The 18,373-nt window shown below is 51.7% G+C and overlaps 1 protein-coding gene across 1 annotated transcript in view; it reads left to right on the top strand.

Annotated features, from left to right (window-relative positions):
- WASHC2C (WASH complex subunit 2C) overlaps positions 1 to 18,373 on the top strand; it is a 55,804-nt gene that overhangs the window by 25,010 nt on the left and 12,421 nt on the right. The window contains 8 exon segments of the mRNA XM_062215155.1: positions 224 to 283; positions 959 to 1,135; positions 3,060 to 3,187; positions 5,488 to 5,574; positions 6,862 to 6,963; positions 8,277 to 8,408; positions 11,878 to 12,038; positions 14,407 to 14,518. Coding sequence (XP_062071139.1) covers positions 224 to 283; positions 959 to 1,135; positions 3,060 to 3,187; positions 5,488 to 5,574; positions 6,862 to 6,963; positions 8,277 to 8,408; positions 11,878 to 12,038; positions 14,407 to 14,518 — 959 coding nt within the window.

Genomic DNA, 18,373 nt, shown 5'->3' with positions numbered 1-18,373 from the left:
AGGACTATTTGGGGAAGTCCTGTTGGCTCTGCCCTCCGCCCTCAGAGCCCCCTATTTGTACTCCGTGGACACACAGCTTAGATGGTATGAAACCCAAGAAAAAAGCTCTGACATCAGGGTCTCTTGTTAGCGACGTGTCTCACTTCACGCATGTCAGGAAGGCGGGCCTAACAAGGGAAGTGCTGCGTGTGTGTGATGAGTATCTGTCTCTTGCTCGTTCCAGAACCTTCATCCTCCAAACCTGCAAAGAAAATCCCAGCAGGAGGAATTTCCGTGTTTTTAGGTAATAGAACTTCAAATTTTTGTTTTTAATGGTTGTCTTTATTTGAGAGGCAGAGCTATAGACGGAGAGGAGGGGGTGGGGTCTTCTATCCGCTGGTTCACACCCCAAGTGGCCACAACGACCAGAGCTGGGCTGATCTGAGGCCAGGAGCCAGGAGCTTCCTCCAGGTCTGCAATGCAGTGCAGGGCCTCTTGGGCCATCTTCCACTGCCTTCCTAGGCCTCTGGCAGGGAGCTGGATCAGAAGAGTAGCCGGGACACATGTATCCGGGACACAGACTGGCGCCCATATGGGATGTTGGCCCTGCAGGCGGAGCCTCAGCCTGCTATGCCACAGCACACGGCCCCTGGGTTTGTTTTTTTAAGACAGTGTGAACACTGCTGTGTCATTTTAAAATTTGTCCTCTACGGCTGGCTGGAGACGAGGAGGTATCTGGGGACTTCAGCCAGAGGGCACAGCTCAGAAAGAGTACCCTTACTGGTGTCAGCGCCCATCATCTCGGACAGCAGTGGCTTGGGACTTTCTGTCCTTAGTGGCCGGGAGATTTTGCATGTGGGGACATGTGTCGTGGTAATTGCCAGGTGATGGGGCCCAGGCAGCGTGTGTGTGGAAGAACAGGAAGTCCTGAGCAGGCGGCGCAGCTCAGGGTGTGGCGGTCCTGTCTCTCCACCCACAGGGGACACTGCTGTGTTTGGTGCCACCTCTGCACCCTCACGGAAGGAGCCCCAGAAGCCTGAGCAGCCCCCTCCCGGGAAGAGCCCCCGCCCCCCAGCTCCCGCCGGCCTGTTTGCTGACGACGAGGAGGATGACGATGACTTTTTTGCGACATCTCACAGCAAGCCTTCCAAGACAGGTACTCGTCCTGGCCTCTGCTGCTGGGGAGTTAGCCAGAAAAAAACAAACAAACAAACAAAAAAACACCCTGAGCTGAAACTGCCGAAGCTACCGCAGCTCTGTGGGGCGCTCAGTACCAGAATTCCTTCCCCAGCTTCCCTGGAGTCGAGCTGCTCTGTGTGTATCTGTAGTCGCGTGCCTTGGAGGCCTGTGTGTAACAGACCGCTCTTTTCTGCCCCAGAAACTTCCGGGAACAGAGGCTGTGGACAGCATTAGGCTGCTGCTCCGGTGGGTCTGGGACGGGGCCTGAGCATCCGCATTTCTCACAAGCACCCTGGTGGGTGGGGATCCCAGCTTTGGGGGTCATACCAGGGGTGGCCAGACCCAGAAGGGAAGAGTGGGTCACCCAAGTGCAGGCAGAGGGGGTGGCCAGACCCAGAAGGGAAGAGTGGATCACCCAAGTGCAGGCAGAGTTCAAGGACTTGGAGAGGAGTGAGTGACGAGCGGAACTGGCAGAAGCAGAGAGTGTTTAGAAGCAGGGCGGCTGCACGTGGCTGTCTTTCCCATGTTAGGAGTGGGAAGTCAGGCTGAAGGCGAAGCGTGCGAGCAGGTGGTAGCCTCAGCACTGTAGAAAGAGCACAGATACAGGGTCCACTCGAATCTAGGCCAGCTGGCACGACTGAAGGCCAGCAGGCAGGCGTGCCTCCTGCGGCCACATAGGGCTCCTAGGGGCTGGATAGCCTGAACTGACCCAGAATCCCAGATAAGTTGGCGCTGCTTTTTTTTTTTTTTTCTTTCTCTTGACATCGCTTGGTCTCTGCGGACATTCCCAAAGCAGTGGCCTCATTTCAGCAACTCCCATGCATCATTCAGGGTGGCAGGCGCTTGTGGGAGTGAAAGCAGCCAAGTGCTTGCTGGGAGAGCAAGCGGTGCTTCTTCCAGCTTGTGGCCTCTCTGGGGCTGCTAGAAAGAAGGAGGTGGATGCAGGTCAGCTTGGGCACATTCCTAGGTGCAGTAAGTGGGACAGGGAAAATGCAAATGGGTGACACTGTCCTGGTTGTCTGACATGTGAAAGCCTGACTGTGGACCGCTCATGTTAATATGTTAGTAAAGCTCACGGGGCAGTGGGAGCCCTGTGCTTGCCTTGCTTGCTTGAGCAGGCAGATAGAGTTAGGGGGGTTTCCATCTTAGCTTTAATCCATTTCTGTATAGTGTGGTTTTTAAAACAGCCAGAGCCAACCCTCACGTCTCAGATACCTGTGGTGGCCTTGGATGGCCCTCGTAAGTGATCTTTCTTTCCATAGGTTTCTCTTTACCCTGTAGCTAGCCCACACCATTCTAAGCATAGGGTGCTGCTTCTTGGACAGGCGTGTTGGCCAGGGGTTAAACTGTCTGAGCTGGTGTGGTGGGCCTTGAAAAATTCCAAGGCTAACTTACAGTTCCACTTAATGCTTCCTTATAACTAATCAAGGACAATAGACGTTTTCTTTTTATTCCGGACAGGGGAAGAACTTTTTTTTTTTTTTAAAGGTTTATTTATTATTTGAGAGACAGAGGCTGAGAGAGAGAGAGAGAGATGGGGAGAGATGGAGGAAGGTCTTCCATCCGCTGGTTCACTCCTCAAATGGCTGCAACGGCCAGAGCTGAGCTGAACTGAAGGCAGGAGCCTGGAGCTTCTTCTGGGTCTCCCACGTGGGTGCAGGGGCCCAAGGACTTGGGCCATCTTCTACTGCTTTCTCAGGCCACAGCAGAGAGCTGGATGAAGAGGAACAACCTGGACTCGAACTGGCACCCACATGGGATGCTGGCACTACAGGTGGTGGCTTTACCTGGTATGCCACAGTGCTGCCGGCCCGAAAGAATGTTTAATCTATGGATTTTATGGTGGTAATTGTTGTTGTCATTACCTTGGTGTGATTTTGTGCTGTGGTATCTTTTCAAAGACAAAGTCAAACCCAGTGCCGATATCTTTGATGAAGAAGAGGGAGATCTATTCAAAGAAAAACCAGTGGCTTTGCCAGAAGATACTGTGAATCAGACAGATGAAAATAAAGCAAGAGCCAAGAAGCAGGTGAGCCAAAGGGAAGGGTCCATGACGCATGGCATGGGCCAGCCTGTTCCCACCTCTGCAACCCAGAGGGACATACTCTGCCCCTTCAAGATTAGACCCCAGAACCTCTAAGTGGGAGAAGGCAGAGAGTGGGTAGAACAAACACAGAGCCAACCGCCACCCAGGTTCTGGGATCCCTTGGAGTTTGCCAATTCCTTTTGTGTTTCTGAACCTTTCTACACTTACATGTAAAAAGTTGCGGTCATCATGGTGTTTTACCCCTAAATATTTCATTAAGTACCTTTTGGAAAGACTCCCATAAAATCAAAACACCGTTTTCAACAGCCCCATGATGAACAGTGATTCTGCAGTAGAATCTGATGTCTGGCCCACATTCACATGGCTCCAGTTTGCCCCAGAATAATACCCAACAGTGAGACTGATTTAAAATCATCTTCCTGCATGGTCTGTATCCTAATGTTCTCTCTCATCTCCAAATAGCCTTTATACCTTTTTGTTTTTATGGCCAGCCAGTTTTTGTTTTTTGTTTTTTTTTGTTTTTTGGTTTTTTTATAGAATATCATCTCATTTGGGTTTACCTGATTACTTTGCTATGGTTATATTCAATGTAAACATTGCATTTTTTAAAAATATTTACATATGTATTTACTGGAAGGCAGGGTATAAGAGGGGGAGAGATGGAGAAAGAGCTCTCTTCCATTTTCTGGTTTGCTTCCCAAATGGCTAAAACAGCCAGGGCTGGTCTGGCCAAAGCCAGGAGCCAGGAACCCCATCCCTGTCTCCCAGGTGGGTAGCAGGGGCCCAAGTACTGGGCCATCACCTGCTGCCTTCCCAGGCATATTTTCAGGGAGCTAGATGCAAAGAGAAGTAGCCTGGACTCAGAACCAGCACCCTGATATGGACTGCCCTTGGGTGTGGGATACAGGCATCTCCTGTGGCATCTCACCCTGCTGGGCCACAATGCCAGCCCCATGTGAAGCATTTTTGACAAGAATACAGACAAGCAAGGTGTGCACTTCCCACTGTGTCGCCTCCTGAGACACCTCAGGTCTACCCCCCGCCACCCAGGTGCTGGAGCTTGGTCGCTAGGCTGAAATGGTGCCCACCACACAGTCTCTGTTGGACCAATGTCCTCTGTCATCAGGAAGTTGGTGTCTGAGTGAGACACAGACACTAGGCAAGCACCCTGTTTGCCAGCCACCTGCTCGGTGGTTCTCACACCACTGAAGGTCTTTTCCCGAGCCAGTTGTTCTTCGGGGTGTAAGAATGTCTGTCTGGTACTGTGTCTCCATGTTTATGGGCTGGCTGCCTTCTGAGTAGGTTTTAGTGTTGCTCTGGAGCCATGGACTGTTTGTTTCCCGTCCACTATTCCATTTACCACCTTTCATGGTCTTCACTGGTGCTCCTATTGGCCCGAGCTCAGCCAGTGGGCTGTGTGGCGCGTGGGTCTTTATTCCTTGCGACCGCTGCTGCTCCGCTGCTGTCCTGGCCAGCTTGCTCCTGTTGGGGAAGCACTTCTCATCATGCCCTCTCCTTGCTGTGGAGCCCGACTCTGCCCTGCCTGCCACCTGTCCCAGCCTTCAGGGCTCCTCAGGCAGCCTGGCTCTGCGTCTCTGATGGCGCACGTGAACCAGCATCTGCTGGACCACATGTGCCTTCTGCCTTTTCTTTTGTCACGCAGTCCCCTCTGCCTGGCACATCCTAGCTTGGACCGTCTCACGGTGCCCAGGCCTTGTGTCTCTTGAGAAACTTAACTTCTCAAGCTATTACTCTTCCCTCTTTCCTAACTTGCACCAAGTTTCAAATTTTCTTGCATAACTCCCTTTGTATTCTTTTAATTGTGAGTGTTTGAAAGGCAGTGAGAGACAGAGCTCTCCCAGCTGGTTCACTCCCCAAATGTCTGTAACAGCTGGGGCTGAGCCGGGCTGATGCTGGAACCTGGGCGCTCCATCTGGTCTCCCTCATGGCTGGCAGAGACCCAGTTGCTTGTGCCATCACGTGCTACCTCCTAGGATACATACACCTAGGATACAAGAGGCTGGAATTGGAAGCAGAGCTAGGAATTGAACCCGGGTACTCCGATACGGGATGTAGGCGTCCCAAGTGAGATGTGAACTCCTGCGCCCTTGCCCGCTCCCTCTGTTGGTTTTGTGTGAACTGTGCACACGCAGCACCTTTATTCCCCAGGTGTATTCTCAGCAGACTCAGCAGGGATCAGCTCCGTCCTCACTTCAGGTGTCTTGTTCGTTAATCCTCACTTTCTCTTTTTTTTCTCCAACCGCCATCCCGGCCCCCCGAAGGCATCCCTACCTGCCAACAAAAATCTCAAGCTTTCGTCAGAAACAAAGCCTCACAAAGGTTTGTTTTCAGATGAGGAGGACTCTGAGGTACGGAACTCTTTTTTTCCCCTCAGCTCTGGGTCTGAGTGTGTGCATGTGATGTTGGAAACTTCCTCAAATTGTTTTTCTCAGTAAGGGTACCAGGGACTTCAGCAAACTCCCAAACAATGGAATTAAAAAGTTAAGCTTATTTTGATACAAAACACTGGGAAATCCATGCATACAAATAGACTTTTAAAGAACCATTTAGTTCTTTGAACGGAATCTCTTGAGATCATACAGTCTATGGAAAGCAGAATGTATACAGGATTGTACCCTTTGGACTTTGAATCCATTGCGTCTCCTGGGAGGAAAATGATTGTCTAGGATGCTTGGATTTTAGATGATTTCTTGGTCTGCGGGAGATGTAGGCTGAGCAGCACGGAGACCAGCGTGTCTCACTTCCCCAGTGGGTGTGGTGCAGCGTGTGGCACCGCCATGTGTCCTGACTGGTCACAACTTGCTGATAGCCCAGGTTTGTAAACTGCCCAGGGCCTTCCAAGCGCAGTGGTGTTGGCTCACGGGCTTCGCTGCTATTGCAGACGTAGGTCCTTGTAGGATTAATTTTTGGCCAGCCTTTTAAAGCATCGGACACTTGTATGGAAACAGAATGTGGACCTGGCAGAATTGATGTGTGATTGCAAGCCAGTGTGGATGTCAGGGTGAGCTCTCACGGTTGGCCTGTGCACTCCCAGCCAGGATGGGTGCTTAGGAACTCTGAGGAAGCAGTGCTTAGCCTTGGTGTCAGTCACACCTTTGCACCTGGCTTTCATCCAAGGCTCCTGTGCACAAGTTAGCGATTATGCAGGGTCCAGCAAAGCCACAGTCCCAACCCGAGGCATTGCCCGAGGGTGCCCACACGCTCAGCTCTGCACATTGTCTCCTGTCACCTGCAGGCGCCCCTCAGCCTTGTCATCAGGTGCCCCGCGCTTGGGGAATCTCCGCAGGGGTCTTGCCCCTGTGCAGCACACTCCCAAGTATTTGGGCCATTTTTCGCTGCCTCCCAGGGTATATGTTAGGAGGAAGCTAGATCCAAAGCAGAGTAGCTGGTGCTGGGACCAGCACTCCAAGATGGGATGTGGACATCCCAAGTGGCGGCTTAACCTGCCGACCCGCAGCGCCTGCTCCTAGGCCCTGCCATTTTTAAGCCACTGTCTCAGCTGCCTTCCCTCTCTGACCAGAGTGGCCCAGACACACGGCAGCCACCGTGTCCGAGTCTCTGGTGCTTTCTATCAGGCTGATGCTCTGCAAGCTGATAATGTGGAGTAACCAGCTTCTTTAATCTCTGTCCAATAGGATTTGTTTTCTTCTCAAAATACAAGCAAGTCAAAAGGAGAATCTCTCCTGCCTAGCAAGCTGCCCACGTCAGTCTCCCTTTTTGATGATGAAGATGAAGAGGTAAGCATGGCAGTTGCAACATGGATAATTTATTTTGGGATTACCAGGAAACGGTTGCTAAGGTAACCGTGTGGCCAGAGGCACAACAGTAGAAGGTGGTGATGGAGAAACTGGCTCCCTCAAGCTATTTCACAAAAATATCTGTTGCTATTTCAATGACTGTTAGGTTTTCCTTGCTGTAACATGGGGAGGACAGCAGACTCATGACCTAGTCATGGAAGGCTTTATAGATTTCACTTTATTATTTCCTTACTTTACTTGTTTTTGAGAGGCAGAGAGAGAGAGAAAGAGAGAGAGTGAGCTCCCCTCCACTGCCTCACTCCCCAGATGTCTGCAGGAGCCGGGCTACTGCAGCCAGGGGCCAACATTGCAATCCAGGCCTCCCACGTGGGTGACAGGAACCCGATTGCTTAGGTCATCACCTGCTGTCTCCCAGAGACTCCAGTCAGGAACCGGAGCTGGGTACTGAACCCAGGCCACTCTCATGTCGGATGTGGGCATCATAACTAATGTCTTAGCCAAAGCCTGCCCCAGATTTCATTTTTTGGAATCCTCCTTTGAGAAGTCGTTTTTAGAGGGTGGATCCTTGTTATGCCCAGTGGTCACCACAGAAGTCTTGGATAAAGTAGGAGTGAACGGGAGAAGGTGGCCATGTGGAGCCCTCGCTTTTCTTCCCAGCCCGGGGTGGCGACTCCCAAGCTGGGGAGAGAAATAAGGAAAGGAAGTCCATCTGGCCCCTTGGGCAGGCCAGGCCCTTAGGACGTGGCATCAGGACTCCGGGCCCATTGGCAAGCCAGAGACCTTCAACAAGTGACTTGGCCTGTTGCAGCCTTGCGGCTGACAGTAAGTCAGGTCTTAGTGACAGCTAAGACAAACAGCAAACGTCAAGACGGTAATAGAGAAAGTTTGCAGAGGCGATGCGTTTGGCCTAGTGGGTAGGATGCCCAGCGTCCCACATTGGGTGCCTGGGTCAGGACCTGCTTCCAGCTCCGGACTCCGACTTCCTGCTCGTGCAAGCCCTGGGAGGCAGTGGTGACAGCTCTGGTCACTGGGTTCCTGCCACCCATGCGGAGACTTGGACTGAGTTCCTGGCTTCAGCCTTGACCCAGCCCCGGGTGTTGTCAGCATTTGGAGAACCAGTGAATGGGAGCGTGCTCGCTCACTCTCTGCCTCTCAGAAAAGAAGCTTTGCTCTCCAAAGCTGTTGTGTTCTGTACCTGACTGGAAACTCTCTACCACTTTGGCGCAGGAGACAGTCGGGTTTTCCACTGGTTGGGGGAAGTTGTCCTATCGTTCCACCTTCCATTTTTCCAGGATAACCTTTTTGGGGCTACAGCTGCTAAGAAGCCGACATCATCTCTGCCAGTTCAGAGTCAGGAGAAGGCAGAGCCTCCAGCGCCCTCCACGAAGAAAGCACCCGCCTTACTGTTCAGCAGTGACGAGGAGGTGGGTTAACACTCCTTGCTTGTTTCTCCTTTGGAGGAGGAGATCATTGGGTGGAAATTTAGGAAAATGTTTTCTGTTTATTTGAAAGAGAGACAAAGAGGGAGACAGAGATCAGTCACCCATCTACTGGTTCACTCCCTACATGCCTGTGATGGCCGGGGCTAGGCCAGGCCTAAGCTGCTGTCTCCCAGTGCGCACCTTGGCAGGAAGCTGGAATAGAGAGCGGAGACGGGACTCAAACGCAGGCACTTTGATGGATTGTGGGCATCCCAAGTGGTGGCCTAACCGTTGTGTCAAACGCCTGCCCCTGTTTGAGGATTTAAGAGTTACAGCTAATCTAAATGTTTGATTTTCTTTTTCCTATTTTACATCTAGCGAATTGCAATCACCAAGCATGATCACAAAATTTCGTCTGTTCTTAAATACAAAAAAGTAGAATAACAGTCTTTTCCAATGGTTAAGAATAAGTGTACCACGCTCCCCCTTCCCAAACAAAGTGTATTCATGCTAATTCAGATGAGTCAGGCCATGTCGGGAAGCAGGATTTCCCCCATCACAGGACTCATGGCTGAGGTTCCAGAAGCACCAGACGTGACTGGAAGCATGCACGTGTATTCCAGCTGAGGTGGGTGTCCCTGGAGCTCTCAGAAATGGAGACCCTGAAGTACAGGGAGCCCTGTGTGTACTTTATGCCGAGTGTGATGAAGTAGATCGTTGTGGAGAGGCCTGTTTGTTCAGGTTCTTCTCTGTCTCCAGAGACAAGGCCATTCCCTTCTGCTGGTGCAGGGGAGACAGACACTCTGCAGTGGGAGTCTTAGGCCTACTCGAGAGAGCAGAGGACACTCAGAGAATCTTGTAGGGCCTGCTTTAGGAGAGAAGGGCGAAGGAGGGGTCAGAGAGATCTTCTGAAATGCCAAAGCACTGAAGCCTAGGTAGGCCTTCCCAGACCCCGTGGGCTCTGTCTTGTTAAATGACTGGTGTGTCTCATTGCTGGAAGTCTAACTAGACATGATGGGACCAACCTCTGTGAGTGGAGCACCTTTGTTTTGTAGGAGTCTTAATGTCCATTTGTGACCTGGATGCTTGTTAACAAAATCAGCAGTGAATGTGCTTTAGCCTCTCTTCAGATTTCACTGGGCGGAAGAAGACTTTAAATACAGTGCTCGAAATATCCTAAGCATCAGAATCTTCCTCATTTATAATTATTGCTTTTTTTTTTAAACATAGTAGGCAAGTTATAAGGATACAAAGTAGACAGGTAGATCCCAGATATGTCCATATTTTTTTTTAAAGATGTATTTATTTATTTGAAAGGCAGAGTTACACAGAGAGAAGAGGGGCAGAGAGAGAGAAAGAGAGGTCTAACATCCGATGGTTCACTCCCCAATGGGCCGCAACGGCCGGAGCTGTGCCAATCCGAAGCCAGGAGCCAGGAGCTTCTTCCAGGTCTCCCATGTGTGTGCAGGGGCCCAAGGACTTAGGCCATCTTCTACTGCTTTCCCAGGCCATAGCAGAGAGCTGGATTGAAAGTGGAGCCCCGGTCTCGGACCGGCGCCCACGTGGGATGCCGGCACTTCAGGCCACGGTGTTAACCCACTGTGCCACAGCACCAGCCCCTGTCCATGTTTTTATTGAAATAAATTTAAAATGGCACACATCACTTGCTTTTTCTGCTCTAATGAATGAATTTATGTTGGATTGCCTTTTTTTTTTTTCCTGGTAAGCTTGTTCCCACCAGAATGTTGCGATGCTGTGGGGAAAATAAAAAATATTAGCTACAGTCGGGAGCCAGAGGGCACCTGGACTGGAGATCTGTTGCCGTCTGGGGGCTCTAAAGAGTGGATCCCGCTGCCAGGGACTCTGAATTCATTAGCCTGGGCTTCAGCCCCGTCACAGCCCCTAAAAGCTCGTTAGTGGACTCTGGTGTGTCATCACGGCTGAGCTCCACTGTCCTAGCGTAGCCCTTCTCCAGCCTCAACTCGGGAGGAAGTCACCTGGGGAGGTGCAGGCTCTAATTCGGGAAGTCCCAGGTGGGTCTGAGCTCCCACAGATTGTAAGGACCAGAGGACCTCCTCTTAAGCACGTGTTTGGGAGCTGCTCCGATCGGCAGGCGTGAGCACAGCCAGGAAGTGTTTCCTTCAGTGCTTCCTAAAAAAGCCAGGCGTAGATATCCAAGGGTGCCCAGCAGTGTTCAGTGGGCCTCATTTCCTGGATGTTGCATTTTTACACCTTTATTTATTTATTTACTTATTTTGCAGCCTACTTAGAGCTTTTTAATTAAAATACCCTTCTGCTCCAATGTGGAGAGTTTTTTTCTTTTTTTTTTTTAATTTTTATTGTTTTACTTTCCTGTCCCTTGTTCCCTCTGTAATTCATTTGGATTCCCTCAATAGTCAAGTGCTAGAACCACAGAGGGGAGGAACTGCATTGGCAGTGAGTGGAGGAGGAGGAGGCAGGCATGAGAAGGTGTGTGCGGTCAGAGGGCCCAGCCATCAAGATGGGAGTTCAAGAAGAGTCTTGGACTTGCGCCTCCTGCAGCAGTGACACTCTTAGTACTTGGTTTCAATTAGTTTAATAAATGTAACTGTTGGGCCTGTGCCATGGCTCACTTGGTTAATCCTCCACCTGCGGTGGGCACTGGTTCTAGTCCCGGTTGCTTCTCTTCCAGTCCAACTCTCTGCTGTGGCCCTGGAGGGCAGTGGAGGATGGCCCAAGTGTTTGGGCTCCTGCACCCACATGGGAGACCAGGGGGAGGCAGCTGGCTCCTGGCTTCGGATTGGTGTAGCTCCGGCCGTGGCAGCCATTTGGGAGGTGAACCAACGGAGAGAGGACCTTTCTCTCTGTCTCTCTCTCTCTCACTGTGTAACTCTGTCTATAAACTCTATCTGGCTTCGGATTGGTCTAGCTCCGGCCGTGACAGCCATTTTGGAGGTGAACCAACGGAGAGAGGAGAGAGGACCTTTCTCTCTCTCTCTCTCTCTCTCTCACTGTGTAACTCTATCAAATAAATTCTTTCTTTCTTTTTTTTTTTTTCTTAATTTTTGACAGGCAGAGTGGATAGTGAGAGAGAGAGACAGAGAGAAAGGTCTTTCTTTGCCGTTGGTTCACCCTCCAATGGCTGCTGCGGCCGATGCGCTGCGGCCGGTGCACTGCGCTGTTCCAAAGGCAGGAGCCGGGTGCTTCTCCTGGTCTCCCATGGGGTGCAGGGCCCAAGGACTTGGGCCATCCTCCACTGCACTCCCGGGCCATAGCAGAGAGCTGGCCTGGAAGAGGGGCAGCTGGGACAGAATCCGGTGCCCCGACTGGGACTAGAATCTGGTGTGCCGGCGCCACTAGGCGGAGGATTAGCTTGTTGAGCCATGGCGCCGGCTCAAATAAATTCTAAAAAATAAAGTAATTGTTATTGCACTCCCCACAATACAGTCTACATTGCCACTGGGCTTTTGATATATGTACTTTATGTTTTAAGGACCAGTGGAATATTCCTGACTCAAAGACCAACCCGGTGTCTGACAGCTTGTCTAAAGAAGACTCCAGATCCGCCCCAGTCCAGGAGGCCAAGGCCGTGGGAAAGACCAGTCTCTTTGAGGAGGACGATGAAGATGATCTGTTTGCTATTGCCAAGGACAGGTGCGGCATGTGTGGTAACAGGAAGGGGGTTGATGCTCAGGACGGTCAGCATGTCACATGACTATTGGCTGTTGGTCACCTGACAGGCGCACAGCTGTGCTTCCCATGTGCAGGGTCTCCTCTCCCCTCGCCCCCGCACTTGCCTTTAGGCATCCTTATCTTTGTGTTAGCCTGAAAATGCCACCTCTTTGGTACAGCTTGTTGGGTTTTGTTTTTGGGTTTTGCTGTTCTCTGGCTGCCTTAAACAATGTGGAGTGTGGTCAGGATTACTCGGAAGTTTATTGCACGGGTGGGGATCCGCTCCGCATGGAATGCCTTCCCCATCTCTGCCCAGCCATGCATTCTCCCAGCAGCTGGGGAGGGCGCACCGCGGGGCCCTGTGGCTCTGCAGCAACACTCAGGCTGAACTCGCACAGAGCCTGCTGCCAGCTAGCCGTGGATTCAGAACAGCACACCTGCACAGGCTTTTTTTTTCTCTCAAGAGCCTTAAATGATCACTTTGCAATTCAGTTCTCTGGTAATAGCACAGAAAGGCAGCTGATGGGCCATGTAAATGCTGTGCACTGGTATGGCCAGAGGCTTCATCTCCCGGATTCAGAAGCAGCTCAGATCTCTATCTCCAAGTGCCCTCATCTCCTCAGACACCACCCAGTCTCCTTAGGCCCTTGTGACCTGACACCAGATTCTAGCCCTCAGACCGTTTGTGTCTGAATAACCTTGGGCACGTTACCAGATGTCTCTGTGCCTCAGTGTTGTCATCTGTTGAATGGCAGTAGTAAGAGCACGTCTCGCACGGACGGTTGTGATGATTGGGTGAAATCCTGGAGTGTTCAGTAGCACAGTGGCTGGTGCACGGGCAGTACTCAGAGGTCACCGTTGCTCATCGCAAGTGCAGGGGGCATGTGTCATGCCTTCCTCTGTGTTGTACTCTCTCCTGGGATGCTCCTCCTCTTCCCCGACGGGTGTCTTACTAGACTCAGTGTAAGTCCTCACTTGGGAGAAGCCTGCTCTCCCCAAACAGATGAGAGAGAGAAGGGTTAGCGTGAGAGCCTAGGGCAGGCAACAGCTGCACCTCCACGTGCCTCCACTAGAGGAAGATCCCCTGTTCGCACGTATGCTGCCTGACACACTCAGTCATCAGTTTAAGGTGTGAAACAGGTCTCATTGGTGAGGCCTGAGACCGACCACACACAGTAGCTGGCTTTGTCTGCTCCTTGCTCATTCTGCCTCCAATTGTTCCTGATGTTACCGCTAACATTCAGTGCTTGGGAAGTAATTCATAGCTTTCGTCAAGTCTCCAAAGAAGCTTTGTTCCGATAGGAGAAGTGGGCGTGGGTATAGGAGAATTAAACCCTAGTGTACTGTCGGTGAGAAAGTAGTGTTGCCACGTGGGAAAATGATTTGGCTGTTCTTCAAATGTCAGACCTGGTTTGCCGTATGACTCAGTAAATCCACCCGTACAAAAATGAAAATGTATGTCTGTTTAAACCCTTGTCCACAATGTTCACTCTAGCATTATTCATAATAGCAAAAAAAAAAAAAAAAAGTGGAAGTAACCCAGGTGTCCATCAGCTTGATGACTGGAGAAACAAAACTATAGAATCTGGTGACATAGAGGGAGAAAATGCTGATACTTGGCTAGGGGCACAAGTGAATGTGGCAGCGTTAGGTTAGTTGAGAGGAGCCGGTCACAGCACCTGTTCCTGTGAGAGGTCCACCATGGGTGCACCTGTAGACAGAGTAGGATGCTGAGCCAGTGGCCGAGGGGAACAAGGATGAGGAGGGACTGCTCGTGGGTGTGGCGTGTCCTGCGTGGGGCAGGGTGAACTTGGATTGCGATGGCAGCTGCGCACCTCTGTGGTTCACTAGAAGTGGCTGAGGTGTATGCTTTGAGAGGGTGAGGTTTATGGTGTGTGATTTATGTGTCAGTAAAACTACGATGAAAAGAAAATGGAAACTAGGTCACAGGTGTACACCCCCAGCTATTCCTGGCGTTGGGATGGCTGGGCCTCCTGGCCACCCTGGGAGGTGGGCCTGGGCCCTCTTTGGCCCTCCTCTGCCGTGGGAGGTGGTGGGAGATGAGGTTACACTGGTGAGTGCTAAGCTGGGTGCACCCAGGCTGAGTGGAAATTACAGTGTAGGGGCAGAGGGCCCTGGGTTCTTCCACATAAGGGTGGGGGCAGAGGCTGCTGATTGGCCAGGTGCAGTCTCACTGCTTCAAAGCTGTTCCAGGCCACTTTGAACTTTGTGATATCCACCAATGTAACTTGGGTGTTGTAGTGTTTAAGGGGCCTCCTGCAAGTGTGGCCCTCCAAGGAATGTTGTTTTGTGTTCTGAATCACATTTGCCCTTCGGTTTCTTTGTTTAGCCAAAAGAAGATCCAGAGAGTGTCGCTCCTCTTCGAAGACGATGCTGACAGCAGCGGCAGCTCTCTCTTTGGCTCCCCGCCTGCGCCTGCACCTGCACCGCCTGCAGCAAAGGTATTCCTGGGCTGCATCTCTGACACCTGCCCTCTTGGGCAGAGCCTTCCTTGCAGAAGAACTTGTTTACCTGGTTTTAAGGAAGCACACCTGCGGACCCTGGAGGTGGAGAGAAGGTCACCCATCAGTGTCAGGACAGGGAAACCGAGTCTCAGACAGAAGAGTGGGCCCAGGAGTTCTCCCGTTAGGCCAGGCCAGTGAGGGAGCCTGTGACACGTGTTAGCGTTCTTGTCCCTTTTTTGTACAATTTGCCACTCAGGGAGAAAGGAAGGCAGTTTTCGCCCATGCTGCACCATGTGCCAACCTTGGGACATCACGCTAAAGGAAGCAAGCCAGTCACAGAGGGACAGAGAGTGCATGAGTCCACTGATAGGAGGCGTCCAGGGTGGTCAGATCCAGAGAAGCAGCCTGGTGGCTGCTGGGGAAATGGGGCGTTAGTGCTTAATGGTGCCAAGGTTCAGGTTTGCAAGGTGAGCAAGATGGGTGGTGTGACGGTTCCACAAGAATGTGCACTTAGAAGTGGGTGAGGTCTGTTTTTATGTTATTTGCTCTTTTTCACACCACAATAAAAGTGGGGTTTTTTTCTTTTTCAGTTAGAGTACTTGATAATGGGGAAAAGGTCAAGAGTGGGTGCCAGGGCTAAGTGCCCCACCACAGTCACCTCATGATGGCCATGTCAGAATGGGGTCTTGCAGGGTGTGAGGAAGCTGCCTCGGGACCACTTTGCCCAGAGATCCAGGCAGGCTGGGGTCCTGCTTGCCCTCCCTTCCTCTGCCACATCCCACCATACTCCCACTGAGGGCACAGAGGGAGACCAGGACACTGGCTGTTGCAGAGAGGCCTGGAGTGAAGTTTGGAGTGTCTTGGCTGGGCCTCGTGGAGACCTCCCTCACCTGAGCTGGCTCTGCCCTAGGGGCCAGGAATCAAGCCAACCTAGAGCCTCCTGTGAGCACTCTCGGTGCCTCCAGCCAGCCATGTTCCAGGCAGAAGGAAGTGCAAGGTGGCGGGGCAGGGATGACCCCACCTCCACCTAGGGTGGGAGCCGCCTCAGTTCACAATGGCAGCTCCCCAACCCCTGTGCTTGAACACCCTGTCCCCACCCTGGTGATCGGTGACCACGTCCCCGATACTTGCACAGCTGGGGGTCCTTTCTCTGCCTCCTCCTGGGGTGCAGGTAAGGAAGCCCCGAGCAGCAAGGGGACCTGGGACTCCCTTCCTGGCTTCCAGAAGTGGCACTTGGTGCTTCTTCTACACCTCCTAGGAATTTTTTGTCTAAAGTCTTTATTTAATGTGTGAAAGATTTACCAAATGTACAGGGAGTGTAGCGTCTCCACTCCTTGCCTTTCCTTAGAGGGAGCCATTGGTAGCCACGTGGATCCTGCCAGGCCTGTTCCTAGGGAGTCATACTTGTTTTAGTTGAAAGGAGATCATAGTATACATTTTGTAAAAGATTTTTTTTTTTTGAAAGACAGAGGAAGATCTTCCATCTGCTGGTTCACTCTCCAGATGCCAGCAACAGCCAGGGCTGGGCCAGGCCAAAGCCAGGAGCCAGGAGCGCCATCCTGGTCCCCGATGTGGGTGCAGGAACCCACACTCTTGTGCTGTCCTCTGCTGCTCGTTAGCGGGGAGCTGTGTGGGAAGTGGAATAGCCTGGACTCAAACTGGCACCGCAGTACTGGCTGAAACCACTGCGTCCTAACACCAGCTCTGTGTTACACATTTTTTAGGCATGGTTTTTCCCTCCTGTGTGTGTGTGTTTTATTCTGTAAGTAGAATTCCATTTTGCTCTTTGTCCCATTGAATACGGGACCTGTGTGACCTTTTTCTGTGGTGGAGCATTAAGTCGGTTACCATTTCCTGCCAGTCTTCCCACACCTGATGCTTTATCACCCTTAGCCTTGAACGTGGAGAGAAATTCTTCCCTGCCACACTCTTTCCCGTCATCCGCTCCTTGCTCTTGCCGGAGTTCTCATCTTAGAGGCGAGCTTGGTCCTGCCGTCCCCTTGTTCACCGCCTCCGCTTAGCCTGCGATACCTCCTGGGAACTTGGTCGTGTTTGGCCTTTTCCTGTCTCACTCACGCTCTGCTCTACTTCGGTGTGTTCTCAGTCACTCGTCCTGTCCCAGAATACTCCAGAGGAAGTCGCCACCTCTTTAGTCTAGAAAAGTCTTCATATTTTGAGACGTAGTGGAAACGGTGACTTAACCTCTGAAAGCCTTCTGGGAAAGCCACATGGCAGCGATGAAGTAAAAGCGCTTTCCTCGCCCCTCTGATGTGAAGAGGGGTCGCGCAGCTTGTATGTGGGGCACTTTTGGCCCTGGGGAGGTGGCCATCAGCTTTGGGCCCTGCTGCTGCTTCCCAGGGGCCCCTTGCGTCTCGCCAGAGAACAGGACTGTCCACCTAGTGGCTCCATGGGTAAGAGCCGGGAGGTCTGATTGGTTTTCCTTGGTAAGTTATAAATAACCGACACTAGTGGCTGAATTAACAGTAATCTAATGAAATTGGGAGGCTCTGGAGAGGTATAGCCTATTTCTGGCTGAGTAGTTAGTGCATACAGATTGTACCATCTGTGAAGTAAAATCAGCTCTAGGCAACCACGGACAAAAGATACTCTTGTTTGTTTACAGAGATCCTACAATCTTTTTTTTTTTTTTATTTTTTAACATTTATGATTTGAAAGGCAAAGGAACAGAATTGAGAGGGAAAGGCAGAGACCTTCTATTCACAGGTTTATTCCCCAAATGCCCACGACAGCCAGAGCTGAGCGAGGCTAAAACCAGGAACCAGGAACTCCATCCTAGTCTCCCACATGGGTGCCAGGGGCCCAAGTGCTTGGCCTATCCTCCACTGCTTTCCAGGAACATTAGCAGGGAGCTGGATCGGAGCGGAGCAGCTGGGACTCAGAACCACCGCTCCAGCAGGGGATGCCAGGCTTGCTAGTGGCAGCTTAACCTGTTGCACCACAGTGCCAGCCCTTAGGGTATCTTAAAGCAAGGTAATTGTGCCTCGGTGATAGGCCTATCAAAATACATTTAGGACAAGGAGTTTGTTCTCAAGAACTTGTTGGTAAGTAGCTTGCCCCAAGGATGCTGGAAACCCGAGTAAGTCACATGACCCCAGCTCTCTGCATCTTAGAGTGGGAAGAGGCGCGAGATGGGCTTGGGTGTGTGCAGACGTGCATTGAGCACCTGACTTGATGTAAAATGTCGTGACTGGCCTCGGATATGCAGCAAAGGGTCCTTTCACGTAGATGGCCAATCAGATGAGTGCCAGCTGTTAAGTTAGGAGGAAAGTAGAAGGCAAGGACCGGCTGGACATTGGAGCACTATGTTTATTTAGCAAAGTGACTGACAATGAAAAGAACAGGAAAACCTTCCTGGGTGACACCCAAGCTGGGCCTTGCTAGGAAGATGAGGGAGGAGGGTCCACCTCTTCAGGGGGTGAGGAACTGTCGTGTGCAAGTTTGCAGTAAGGAATAGCGGGAGCGACGAGGCTCAGGTGAGTAGGGACACAGCGGGGCGTCTGTCACTTGTCTTTTGTCTACAATGCCAAGGGCGCAGGCAACAGGGATTTTTATTTCAGCAGGACGTCACCGGATGACATCTTAGTTGAAATGTAGGAGGAGGGAGGCAGAGCCACAGAGACTGGTGATTGGCAGAGGTTAGGAGCAGAGCTCAGGCAGTGTGGGAATGACGGAAGCAGGCGAGCTGTGGCCGCAAGCCTGAGGGAGTAGTGTTGGTTGCATTGCCCAGTTGGCGCTGCCTTCCCTGTCCTGTCCTGTCTTCCTCCAGCACCTTTAGCTAAGCCTAAGAGGGGACTCCGGCCTGTCCTCTGCTTTGCCGTGGTGCTCAGCAGG

This window comes from Lepus europaeus, chromosome 17, assembly GCF_033115175.1.
Source record: "Lepus europaeus isolate LE1 chromosome 17, mLepTim1.pri, whole genome shotgun sequence".
Classification (NCBI taxonomy): Eukaryota; Metazoa; Chordata; class Mammalia; order Lagomorpha; family Leporidae; genus Lepus; species Lepus europaeus.
Note: the sequence above shows the minus strand (reverse complement) of the source record. Positions and strands in the feature narration are given on the sequence as shown.